The following is a 14,056-nucleotide window of genomic DNA, read 5'->3' on the forward strand; positions in this document are numbered from 1 at the left end:
TTATTTTCTTTTGTCTCATGAAACATTTTTGAATCCTTAGCTCATGTTACGTGTCTTCCTTCATTTGGCAGCTGGGACCACATATATTTTTGGGAGAGGAGGAGCACTCATCACGTACACCTGGGCCCCCAATGATCGGCCAAGCACCAGGGCGGACCGTTTGGCCGTGGGCTTCAGCACCCAGCAGAGTGATGCCATCCTGGTGCAGGTGGAGAGCAGCCAGGGCCTCGGAGACTACCTACAGTTGCACATTGTGAGTATCACAGCTCAGTTTGAAGCACTAGTAGACATCTTAATTTCCTTATTTATTGTCCTACAGTCCTCCACAGGCTCTATATTAACATACAGATGGCTCTAATGTCTTTTTATTCCAGTTTTCGGATCAGTTTGGCTTTATCACTAAATCTAAAAGGTGTATAACAACAATAATAATAATATTTTTAATAATTAAAATGAATTTATTTTTATTATATATATACACATACATATATTAGTGCTGTCAAATGATTAATCGTGATTAATCAAATTCAAAATAAAAGTATATATTTCAGAAAAATATGTGATGTTTATATATTAAACATATTTATTTATAATATAAATTATATGAATATAAATATAGACATGTAAATACATGTAAATATTTTCAAAATATATACTGTATTTATGTGTATTTATATATACATAACATATAGAGGTTCTTTGGAATAACTTTCCTCTATATGTTAGGCACGTCCAAACACTTGCTGTTTTTAAATCCAGTCTTAAAACATATTTTTATACTCTGGTATTTAACTCAGTATGAGAGTTTTTTTATGTATCTGGTCAGTGTTAATGTCTGTTTTGTTTTTTTTATGTGTCAAATTAGTTTTATCTTGATTATGCTTGTACAGCACTTTGGTAAACAATTGTTGTTTTAAAAAAGTGCTCTATAAATAAACTTTGATTTGATTTAATTTAATTTAAATAAATATAAACATAATAAATATACACACACATATTATGCAAACAAAAACTTTTATTTGTATGCGATTAATCACGATTAATCGTTTGAAAGCACTAATATATATATATATATATATATATATATATATATGAAGAGTTCATTTGCATTTTCATCTCCATTTTTATTTTATTTTTTCAGAATTCACGGTTTTTTATTGCGCATTCCAAGTAATATCAATCAAACTGCAGTTGGGTTGTTTTGATTAAGTAATAATAACAACTTAAACAAAAACAGGTAATTTACAAAATTAAAGTTCATTGAAAGTATGTTTTTATTACATATTAAAAGTTTGTTTTATAGCAAAAGCAGATAACTCCAACAGTCGTTTTTTTGACAAAAGCAGATAACTCCACATTTCATGTTTTAGAGTTTAAAAAACACTCGTTTAATCTTTGTAATCTTCAGATGACAATGCCTGACAAACGTTGTTGTTGTTGTGATCATAGACTGTATGGTTGTGATTACACGCAATACACGGAGCTTTTCCCTCACCATTGTAACGTGCTGCTTTTGCAAGGTTCCGTGAAAACGTTTCAGCTTTTATTTTCCTTTACACCCTGAAGAAGAAATCACAGGTTCATCAAGTTCATCGAAATTATCCATCCTCGATCACTTTTAGTCAGCTTTGACGAAACTCCTCTCAGCTAGCACGTCTTTTAAAAGTGAAAGTACCCATGTCACCTGACCTGAATACAGCACGCTGATTCGCTAAAATGGACTTATCGACTTCTGTTCAAAAACAACAGAAAATGCAGTAAAATGTGAACTCGCGATGTCTTGAAAGTGGACAATACCGGCTTTTTTGACAAAACGTGTTTAGGGTTCAGATCGCGCTATATGTGGAGAATAATGCATGGCATTCAGCTCATGTTTTTTTTAAGTGGCGTTTATCGGATTTTGCAAATGAACTCTTCATATATATATATATATATATATATATATATTAGGGTGTCCCCGACTAAGGATTTTCAAAGTCGAATCGGAATTTTCGAATCTTGCTGATAGTCGACTGATAGTCGAATCATATGTTTGGGTGCGGGGCAAAATACATTACCAAGAGTCGAGTCAGACATTCGTCATAAATACTGACATTAATACACAGGGAAAATGTGTAATGGACGCCTCACAGATACAAACGGAGTGAATAATGTTTTATGTTTTGATTAAAAGATAGTTAACATTAAACGTCAGCGAAGCCCTAAGAATTCACAACATTTTTTTTACAATAGTGCTCTCATTATAACATTATGTATATGACAGTTATTAATGTTCTGCATTTCTGTTTTGAGCTGCGCGCGCTGAATGACCAGTAGAATGAAGCATTTGATAGCAGGTTTTTAATCAATGGGATTTAACTCAATACGCTTCATTATTTATACAACATAACGTTAATATAACAACTTATAGGCTATATGGACAAAACGCCCGATGCATGAACGTGTCTGCGCGGCTCTGGACTCCTTTTGTGGACGCGTTCTTGACGCAACAACGTGCAGAAACACGGGAACTAAACTCTAAAAATTCACAGCGTTTTATTATAATAGTGTTCTCATTATAATGTTATGTGTATATGACAGTCCCAGTCATAGTCATTTATATTCTGCATAGTTGTTTGTCCTGCTGCGCACTGAAGAGATAATCACTGTTCAATAAAGCACTTTACTGCAGCGACTCAACCAAATGCATCTTATACGAGATAAATAATATATACACGATATATATAAACCGGCTGAAATGTTTTGAAATCACTTGTATCCTACCTGATCGGAAAAAAAACAGTCTTTCACTCTGCGTCAGTTTGAGTCTTGTTAAAGTTTTAAATCCTTGCCGCCAAGATGCTCCGCTGTCGGTCACGGATTATGGAAAGTGAAACTTAAATCTATAGGGGTGGTTGGATTTATTCACAGCTTATAAGAATTCTTATTTACAGCATTATCATAATAGGCTGTATATTAACTTATTGGGAGAAAACCGGTAGTTCTATGTGAAATCAGACATTGTGCACCCCCATATTGCCAAAATGGCATGATCATAACACCCCGCGAATATTCGACTGTGAGATTGGTAGTCGAATCAGTCTCCTCGAATCGAAGCATCGAATCGTCGACTATTCGGGGTCACCCCTAATATATATATATATATATATATATATATTGCTTATGTGGGAAAAGGACCACTTCTTTAGGAGCCAGATTTCCATTTAGTTTAGACGTGACACAGAGCTGAAACTTACCACTGACATCCTAAAATTTTAAAGTAAAGTGGAGACATGCTGTGTTCACACCATGTCATAATAACCATAATTACTAGATGACAGCTCTGGACGTTCTACTCGGGGCTGTTCACATCCTCTGACTTAGAATTATGTATTTTTATGGTAACACTATTAGCGCAAAAATGAAACCGTGTGATTTGAGTTATCAACGGACAAAGCCACAGTACTACAAATAATAGTCATTATGCAAGAGGCTCATTAATAAAGTTATAGGTTATTTTTAGTTGGACATTCAACTATGTGCTAGCTACATTAAACTGTATGGTATGTATGCTTGTGTGAACGCTTTTTACAAACCAGAATCTAGTAATTATAGTAATTCCAACATGACATGAACACACCTTCTTTCTGCTGTGACAAAACTTTAGTATGTATTATATCTGGAGGCTTTTTTGTGAGCAATGCTACTGACGTAGTCTTTGCCATTTCCATTCAGTCAGTTGGGGAACTGCTGACAGGGAAACTGATGCAAATTGACTTGGATAAAAATCTTAAGTTGAATCATTTTGGAGAACGCTTCAGGGGCTCCAGACATATGAAGCTGTATTCATGGATCAAATGATGAATAGTAGCTACGTCTTTACATTCAATTCTCCTTGATAAGATCCGAATACACCTCCTCCCCCACCCAGGCAGATAGGAGAAAATTACCCAAAAAATGATGGAATCATTAATCGCTGAACAGTTTATGAAGAAAACACCATACCCCTTCATATTAATTTAGCCTATTAAAACAACATAGGGCTGAGATAGTATGACGGTAGATCAAGCTTGTAAATGCCTCGTTGACCTCTTGGCTTATTACTTGCAATTATATTTCAAGGGAGTAAAAAAAAAAAAAAAAAGATGCATTTTAATAAGGTTCCTCCGAATGAATAATTAATTCAGCGTGAACTGTCGACTTTCACACTGTGAGCCTCCATGGCAGCACAGCCATAAACAGTCTGAGAGCAGCTGCTCTGCCAGACACAGACTGGGGCTTGTTTTCAGAAACTTCTTCCTCTTGTCACAGACACAAAGCACAAGAGCCTCCCATTCTGTGGGCTGAAGGATGGATCTGTAGAGGATTTTTTTTACATCCTTTCTGATGGCTTTTTCTCTGTGTTGGTATCTATCAGAATGGTGATTCCCAACATGGGGGACATGTACTGTATCTCATGGGGATTTTGTATTGCTACACATGTAGCTCTGAACACAGTTCCTTTTTGAGGAAAGAATATATAAATATCAATCCTAAATATTAATAAATAATATGTTTATTATATTTTTAAATTAAGAATAAAATGTACAATTTTATGCAATTTTATAACATTATAAATTTGCATCAGTCAAATCTATGGTGTGTGATATTTAGTGATTTTAAATATATTAGAGATACAGAAAAGGAACATTTGCTGCTAATTTACTCACCCTCAGGCCATCCAAGATTTAGATGACTTTTTTTTCTTCAGTAGAACAGTAAAGTAGATTTTTAGCTGAAACTGTGAAGCTTGGTGATTCACAAAAGTCAATGGTTACCGTCACTTTGAGAGTCAAAAAAGTATATCAGGCACCACAAATTTAATACTCATGGTTTCTGATGATATACTGAGGTCTTATGAGGTGATCGAAGCAAAAGATCGGCCTGTGCAAAACACTGATTATTTACAACATTATGCATGTAAAAATGTAAAATAAGTGACTACACTTTGTTTACAAAATTAATTACTAAATGTACCAAAAATTACATAATTATGTTTGCATTGATCATAATTAATCTCCTGATATTATCCAGATTTTAGAATGCAGAGTTAAACATTAATGTCTTTTTTTTCAGAAATTTTCCTCTTACCTCTTTATCATTAATATTAATAGTTTGTTGTTTATGCTGATGAAGGCTATTAGCATATTTGAGCCTTACTAATGAGACTGTCAAAAAAAAAAAAAAAAGGTTGGGAAACACTGTACCCAAAAACCCTGTCCTCAGTATGCCGGTCCAAGGCGATGGCATCAACCTTGATTACAGTGCTCTGTGATTTGGCTTGTGTCGTAAATAATATTCGGTTGTATATAAAAACGAGTCTGTAAACTTTATGGTAGACATAAACGGCGAGTTATGAAGGAGAGGCGTGGCAAATAGCATCTGAGGTTTCACGCTGCTCTCAAGACAACTCAGCTTACGCCTCAAAATTTGTCCTTCATGTAGCAGGATTTACTTGAGCTTGTAAATTACAACCAAGGACAGATAATCCAATTGGTCGTGAGCATGACAGATGTATGGAGTGACTGACTACGGTGGGCGTAGCAGAGCCCGATGGCCCTTTGGCAGCTGACTTCAGGGTTTTCCCACTTCTTTTCCCCTACTACTCATCCCTCTTTCTCTCTCTGATGATGTTGCTTGGGTTTGTAGCATTGTTTATTCAGCCACAGACTCTGAGGTTAGATGATAACTGAGCAGAACCAGCCCGGGCTGATGAATGAGACAGAGCCAGGGGTTGTTACGGCTTGTAATGAATAGCAGACTCATTTTGTATTCCGGGTGGGTGCGTATTGATCTGAACCAAGGTTCTGGCCTCCTCCATTTTGTTGGCATCGTGTGTTGAGAGTGCCCCAGGGTTCGCCTGCCCACCTGTCAGGGGCACAGAGTGATGGATTAGTAGAGCTTTATGGTCTTGGTGGCCATGTTAACTGAACACCTAGGACCCCGGAGAGGGGGCTTGAAATGGAGTGTAGATGCCACCCCAGACTGTGACCCACTGGTCGTGACATCAGCACGGCCAGGTAGGTGAACTCGTGCCCCTGGTGCCCTCTGCCAGCTGGCATAGACATCAAAAAGAGAACGCAGACAGGATGGCAGATGCTTCAGTGGCCATTTGCTGTTGTACTTACCAATGTGTTTCTGTTTGTTTACACTGGTACATGATTACAATACACAAATAGTGAGATTCTGCTGGACTTCCTGTGATTTGGCACTGGTAATTACAGCTGTGCTGATATTCAGAACAAAAGCGTGATTTTCTTGAACTGTGATATGATTAGGGTTGGGTATCCTCTGGGTTTTTTTCGATACCGGTGCCAAATCGATACTTTTAAAATGGTACCGGTGCCTAAATGGTGCCTGAACCGATACTTATAATAAAAATAAATAAAAATTACCAATTAATAATTGGATTGGCCATTAGCACTAAACACATGATGTCTTTTTCATTCATACTGGATGCCAGAGGCTCGCACAAAAAATCCATATATCCAGTCACAGAAGTAGCGGAACTCATGAAGCAAATCCCCAATATGGACAAAGGCATTGCTATCGCTGTAACTGAGTAAACAGAAGATATAAACCTTTTGAATGATAAACAAATACAATAAACACTCGACTACGACAATGTATAGTTTATCTGTGTTATTCAAGCCATCTTTGGTATTTTCATAATAATTAAGTATATTTATAATCCATTGCTAATCGATGTATTAGTAGCCTATGGAACATATTTTCTGCCTCATTCTGTGACAAGATGCTACATCAGATCACAAAAGGAAGCATTTAACTGGAGTTGTGGACTAAAAAGGTTATAATGTTCTTTTTTGTTGGACAACAGGCTTAAAAACGTGAATACAAGAGAATTTTAGCTTAAGGCATTTTAATTTAAGCGTGTTTAGCTTAGCTAGTTAATGAAGGCTACCTGCTGCCGTCAGAGCAAGTGTAATTTCTGCATTCACATGCTCCTCGGATGCTCTCATTTCCCGAGTTGTGCTTTCAAGGCGGAATGTGAAAACAGCACACTTGCTTTATTACAAAGATTTGTTGGACTTGTATTATTAGAGCTTTCAGACTTGAGTTCATGTGCATTTTCTCAGTCGGGAAATTATTTTTCATGTGCAGTGCCGGTGATGCTGCTTCTTACGTACGTTTTGGAGAAACAAAGGACAAATTTTTCAATGCTCAGGCATGGCACCGAAATGAGGCATCAAAATCTGCGTTCTGATTCGGTTCTAGTACATACCGGTTACCAGTACCCAACCCTAGATATGATATGATGTTTTTACTCTAGAATTCAGTTTTTAAAAATTGTAATATTGAGTAACTTATTTTATAAACATAATATGGCCAGTAATTAATGTAATGATGTGAATTTATGCACCATCAACAGGAACTGTTCCAAAACAGCAGAGTGAACCATTCTCTTTAAGAAACACACAGCAGTGGTGTTTTGTTCCTGAATTAATCACTTTTTGTCAGTGAACAAATCATGTCTCACTCACTTGTTTCATACCTGAATGAGTCAGTGTGATTAAACAAATCATCTGAATGAATGATTCAATGACTCACTAATTCACTGTAAAAAGTAAATGGTTGAGAAAACGTAAAAAAAAAATAAGGCAACTTGATGCAGTAAGACTTTTGAGTTCTCTCAACAATAGTATTTGAGTTCTTCTCAGTAAAGATACTTTGTTCAGCCAATGTAAATTTGTTAGTTCATGCAATGCTGTTTGTCTTATTTTGCTAATAGAAAAATTCTGTTTCATAGAAAAATTTTATATATATTTTTTAAACTCACAATATTATTATTGTTTTTATGTTTATTTACGAATGACAAACCTTAATGGATAATTTAGTCTAATATGTAGACAACATTGTCTTTGCTTGTAAAACAACTTACAAGACTAAGATATCCAGGAAATGGATATAAGTGGTTGAACATTCTCTAGGCCTCAAAAATAGACACACAAACCTAAGGAACGGTGGCAATCAACAAATGTTAAAAAGATGAGCTCTTTACATCACAGAAAAACAAAACATCAACAATTAAAAAAAAAAATTAAGTCAGAAAACAGCAAAAAAAAACAATCCTATAACAGTAACTGCATAATTTATTCATGCTGCAATGCATGCTGGGAGCTCACAAAGCCTCAACATTTCAACAATATGAAATGCTTTGTTCGGACAACTGTTTTTGACTAGTTGGGACAACATTTGGTGTAATTTTGTTGGTCTGACAAGGTCTTTTATGTAGTTTCAAGAAAATAGCATTTTTTTTAGTATTTGAGACTCAAAAAGTTTTGTAAACTGGAAAATGTGCAGTTGCATTTTGTACAGTGTACAGACAGTGGGTGCATTTATGTAGTAGGCAAAAAACACTACAGTATGTAAAAAGAATAGTATGTCAGAATTTACACTATTCATACAACAGTAGCTGAAAAGTACCTAATATTCGTAAGTTGACACTTTACTATCCCATGAGGTTACAGATTTGTGAATAGCAGTGAAACAACGCTGGTAGGTCACATGATAATGACAATATGACAAATGTACTGTAGCATGTCTAGATTACATTCATTCTGCACACATCTGTACTATATTGAACATACTTTTTTAAACAATTACTTGTAATTGTTTATTCTAAAGAAGTACATTTGCAGTTTTGGATGTTGCCACTCACTTGTTTCTTGAATGAATGAATCAGTGGGTTTGAATGAATAGGTTGAATGAACGATTCAATGACTCACTCATGTAAACAGTGACTTTTTTGTTCCTGAATGAATTAGTGTGTTAGATCAAATTGGTTAAATGAATAATTCAATGACTCACTCATAAAGACACTTACTTCTTTGGTAATGGAATGAATCGGTGGGTTTGAATTAATGATTCAATGGCTCAAAAAATCCCCACCAGTATTGCCCAGATTGACAATCTGTCTTGAAATCAACACTAACAAGCAGAGTGATAGAAGTGAAAAAAGTCCCAGTGCTGTTGAACTGTTATATCAGCACTTTTGAAACTGGAACTAGCTGTTGTATAACAAGACAAAAGCTTAGAGAGATGTTTCAGACAATTTGATTTGCATCATTTAAAGCTACAAAAGATCTCTTGCAATGTAAAACGTAGGACTCCCACTATAATTAGCTGCTCCCACCGTGAGTTTGACTAATAGGCAGATTAAATTGGCCTTTGTCAATCACAGCCCACTGTAAGCCTCCTTCATTAAGCAACTTTAGAAAGCACCCTGTGGCAAAGGCCAACTCTATGGAAGGGAATCTAGAGTACGGCACAAAAGAACAGTTTAACTCTCTTATTAGAATTTTCACACAGACCCATTTTGCCAGCAAATTTTATATTCATTGCTCTAGGGGTGTTATTCAGTTGATTACTTTTGAATTCAATCTCGCCAGCCTTTACGAAAAATTAAGAATATATAAACAGTTTATATATATATATATATATACACATATATATATATATATATATATATATATATTATTTTTTTTTTATATATATTTTATAAATATATTCTTTTAAACTATCAGTTTGTAGGAAAGCCACTTGATTAAGTTAATAATATTAATGATAATGCTTATTAATTACTATTAATGATGCCAAATAATATGCAGTTGAATAAAAGAAACACATTTGTAGTCTTACTGTGGGGCTGTGGGTATATCTAAGTCAAAAAGTTGTTGGGAAACACTGCCCAATGGTACAGTATTTTTCATGGGCCCATTTCATCTGGGCTCAGTGCAGCAGCTCTAGAGCTCCGTCAGTGCACCATCCATCTCATATTTGACTGGTGGAGGTGCACTTTGGCTATGGAACAGATGCCAGGGGCGGCAGCACACCTCAGGGAAATCATTCTTTTTAGTGGTGTGTATCCCCTAGACAGATGTGCCGTGATTAAAAAAAGGAGGAAAAATCTGTCAAATGGCAATGTGCGGTGTAATAATTAAAGGTGCAATTGTTGTGAAAAGAGTTGAGTTATTCAGCAAATTTTCATTCTTGTTTTGCCCGCTGAACTACGGACACGTACACACTGCAAAGTTCTGGGAGTGGCAGCTGCATTTAAATGCAGGAGTGATTAATGTTCTGTGTGTACAGAATATAGGAGTCAATCCTGAAACTTTGATAGCTGACATGGTGGTAACCATAGCAAATCCTGCAACATCTTAGCTGCTTTATGTTTTACATAATATGCATTTGTGTCGTTTGAAGGAAATTTGGATGTACATCTGCAATGTTGTCACTTTCACTGCCCTTCACAAATCTCTTGTAGCCTCATGGGATAGTAAAGTGTCCAGTGAGAACGCACTTCAGATTTGCTGGAAGTAGTAGGATGTCCAGGTACTTTTCACCACCTACTGTTTTATGAACACTATGAATTCAGACATACCTCAGCTCAAATACTGTTTTTCACCTACACTCTCAGAAATAAAGGTACAAAAGCTGTCACTGGGGTGGTACCTTTTCAAAAGGTACCTATTAGGTTCAAATATGTACACATTAAGTACTAATATGTACCTTTAAGGTACCAAAATGGACCCTTTATGTACAAGCATGTACCTTTTGAAAAGGTACTGCCCCAGTGACAGCTTTTGTACCTTTATTTCTGAGAGTGTACTATATAGCATGGAAGTAGTTATATTCGGACACAGGCTTGTCTTGCTCTGAACTCTGACCTTGGAAGTACATTTCCCACTTTTAAAATGCAGATTTTTAAAGGATTAGTTCACTTCCAGAATAAAAAATTCCTGATAATTTACTCACCCCCATGTCATCCAACATGTTAATGTCTTTCTTTCTTCAGTCGAAGAGAAATTAGGGTTTTTGAGGAAAACATTCCAGGATTTTTTTCCATATAGTGGACTTCAGTGGTGGCCAACAGGTTGATGGTCCAAATTGCAGTTTCAGTGCAGCTTTAAAAGACTCTACACAATCCCAGCCGAGGAATAAGGGTCTTATCTAAAAAAGTTTCTAAAAAAAAGCTAAAAAATTATATACTTTTTAACCACAAATGCTCATCTTGCACTTGATTTGCAATGCACATCCACAACTTTACGCATTATCGAGTCACTTTGGAAAGGTCACACGTGACGCATAGGCGGAAGTACCGACCCAGTGTTTACAAAGAGAACGTGCAAAAACTAAATCAAATTCCCTTTACAAAAAAAAAGGTAAAACAGCGATGTCAGACAATTTTGAAGTTGGAGAAGAAAATCAGATGGAGTTGGGTACTACTACCGCTTACAACACTCATGACCTTTCCAGCGTGACTCTGTAATGCGTGAGGTTGAGCAAGTGCAGGGTTCCTCAAATCTTTCCCTGGAGGGCCAATCTGCTGCAGAGTTTAGCTCCAACCCTGATCAAACTCGCCTACCTGTGATTTTCTAATGATCTCAGCTGTGCTTGATTAGGGTTAGAGCTAAACTCTGCAGATTTGAGGATGCCTGAGCTAGTGCAAGAAGAGCACTTGTGGTTAAAAAGTATATAAATTATAATTTTTTTTTTTAGAAAATGTCCAATTGTTTCACTAGATAAGACCCTCGACTGGGATCGTGTAGAGCCTCAATTTGAACCTTCAACACGTTGGCTCCCATTGAAGTCCACAATATGGAGAAAAATACTGGAATGTCTTTCTCAAAAACCTTGATTTATTTTCGACTGAAGAAAGAAAGACTTGAGTAAGAGTGAGTAAATTATCAGGAATTTTTTTTATTCTGGAAGTGAACTAATCCTTCAACACTGGTAACACCAATGAGAAAAAAAATCAAGGGACATATTTACTTATGTTTTATTAGTAATCGAAGTAATTTTTCCATTTGTTTTGCTTTTTGCACACTTGGTAGACTGTGCCCTAGCGCATAACCCCAGAAAACAAAATGATTTAAAAAATAAACAAATAAATAACTATAAATGTCATAGACGTGGTATACCAGATGGAGGGCACAAGGGCATTTAACAAATTCAAGCAATTAAAAATATATAAATGCAAAACAATATTGTTCCATATTATTCAATAAACTGTTAGGTTACAGTATGTGGTTTCTTGACTATTTCAAATAAATCTATTCCATGACTTTCCAATGTCACCTTATTTTAAGAAAGACCCATCTGGAGTGTGTGTGAGGCCTTTGGCATGTTGGATGTACTGAGTATGTGAGCTCTGGGGAGTTTTAGTAGGATCACTGTGGTAAAACAATCCTTATTGATGGGTAAAGAACTTTGGATTCTCCACAAGGACAGTTAGCGAACATATGCGTCATATATATAAGGTTTTTGAAATGAATTCTGTGAGGCATTTGCAGAAGTCATTCTGACCTCTATTGAGTCAGATTCTCCAAATGAAGGCTGCATTTGGTCATAATCAACCATGAAGAAGATAACTCTGCAAAGCAGCCCCAGCGCGGTGTTCTTATAGCTTTGCGTCCCATTTGTCAAGCCGTTTGAGGGAGATCTCAGTTGCTTGTCAGTAGGAGAGATGACAATTGATTCATAAATTTGCTTTGATAAATTGTGCAGCAGGGCTGCATGCTTCTAGTGCTAAATCTAGTGAGGAGGAGGAACACAGGGCCCGTGCTGCCTTCCTGTTTATTAGCAACTTCCTGAAAGACTTCATGCTTTATACATTTTACATGAGATATTTTCAGCTGCTCCGAATTAAAGCAGATGCATTTGGGTACCCAAAGAAAATATGTTGTGAGTGTGGAGAATCTAGGGTTTGGTTGTGTGCTTCAGTGCACTTAACCATGACACGAAGATTGAAACGAGAAGTGTTTTGCATGCGATTGATGGATTAGCCTTTCCTTTGAAATGCCTCACTCAACATGCCTAGGACATATATCAAGCTCTTTTCTTGTTGTCTCTGTAACATACTGCAGTGAAATATATGCATCCCTTGTGCTTTTGTGCTCTGGTGTAAAGGTCTTATAAGTAGTGCTGTCATTTAACATGTTAATTTAATGTGATTTAAAAAATAATGTCATAAAACAAACTCATACATTAAAAATGTATTTTGAAAAAATTAATTATTAATTATTAAAATGTTACAGTGATTTAAATATATTTTTATTCTTTCTAGGTTTAGAAAATGCCCCCGTGCCATATTGTAAAATGTGACCTTTTTTTATAATGACTAACCAAAACACCCTACATCAGTGACGCATGAATGCTTATTTCCATCTTTCTTTGAAAATGTTTTTCATTTTGCGACATGCTTGGGGCGTACCATGTTAATTTTATAGTACACATCTTTGAAAATGTCATAACACAACACTGTTATGCAATCAGGATCTCTATCTAAGTGCCAGTGCAAATATATGATCTAAACAAATGTTTCGTGAGAACATCCACCTCTCTGTCTCATCACAATATCTGGAGTAAAGGGTTTGCTGGGAGTAGACCCAAATGGACCGAACCAATATCGCTTCTCTTCAGCATGTTATACAGTACAGTGGCTCTCAGAAGTATTTGTATGAATGTCTTTGCATTGTACAGCAAAATATCACAGCAAAGTGACTTTTTTGTTAGTGTCTTTTTAAATATATTTAAATATGTTTTGATATATATATATATATATATATATATATGCATGTTTACCATCTTTACATTTCATACAGTCACAGTGCATTAGTAGTGATTTCTCAGTGACACTTTCTGCAGGTTACATTGATACGCCAGTAGGTCGCAACAAAAGTCTTTGGGCCCTATTTTAATGATCTAAGCGCATGGTCTAAAACACATTGGCACAGGTGCACTCAGGACGTGTCCGAATCCACTTTTGCTAGTTTAACGACGGGGAAACGATCGGCACGCCCGGGTGCATGGTCGAAACGGGTTGTCCCTATTCTCTTAATGAGTAATGGTGGGTGTAATTTTTGGGCATAACGTGCAATAAACCAATCAGAGTCTCATCTCCCATTCCCTTTAAGAGCGAGTTGCACTCGCGCCATGGCGGATTCGCTATTTAAACGGCGGAATTTTAAGGCACACAGACTGCGTCTCCAGAGAGCAAACGGATCTGCTCATGCGC

The 14,056-nt window shown here is 36.3% G+C and overlaps 1 protein-coding gene across 1 annotated transcript in view; it reads left to right on the forward strand.

Annotated features, from left to right (window-relative positions):
• The window catches only part of nrxn2a (neurexin 2a), a 386,538-nt gene that overhangs the window by 327,865 nt on the left and 44,617 nt on the right, over nt 1-14,056 (forward strand). Inside the window, 1 exon segment of the mRNA XM_058757921.1 lies at nt 72-253. Coding sequence (XP_058613904.1) covers nt 72-253 — 182 coding nt within the window.

The sequence above is a fragment of the Onychostoma macrolepis genome, chromosome 21 (assembly GCF_012432095.1).
Source record: "Onychostoma macrolepis isolate SWU-2019 chromosome 21, ASM1243209v1, whole genome shotgun sequence".
In the NCBI taxonomy this organism is placed as follows: Eukaryota; Metazoa; Chordata; class Actinopteri; order Cypriniformes; family Cyprinidae; genus Onychostoma; species Onychostoma macrolepis.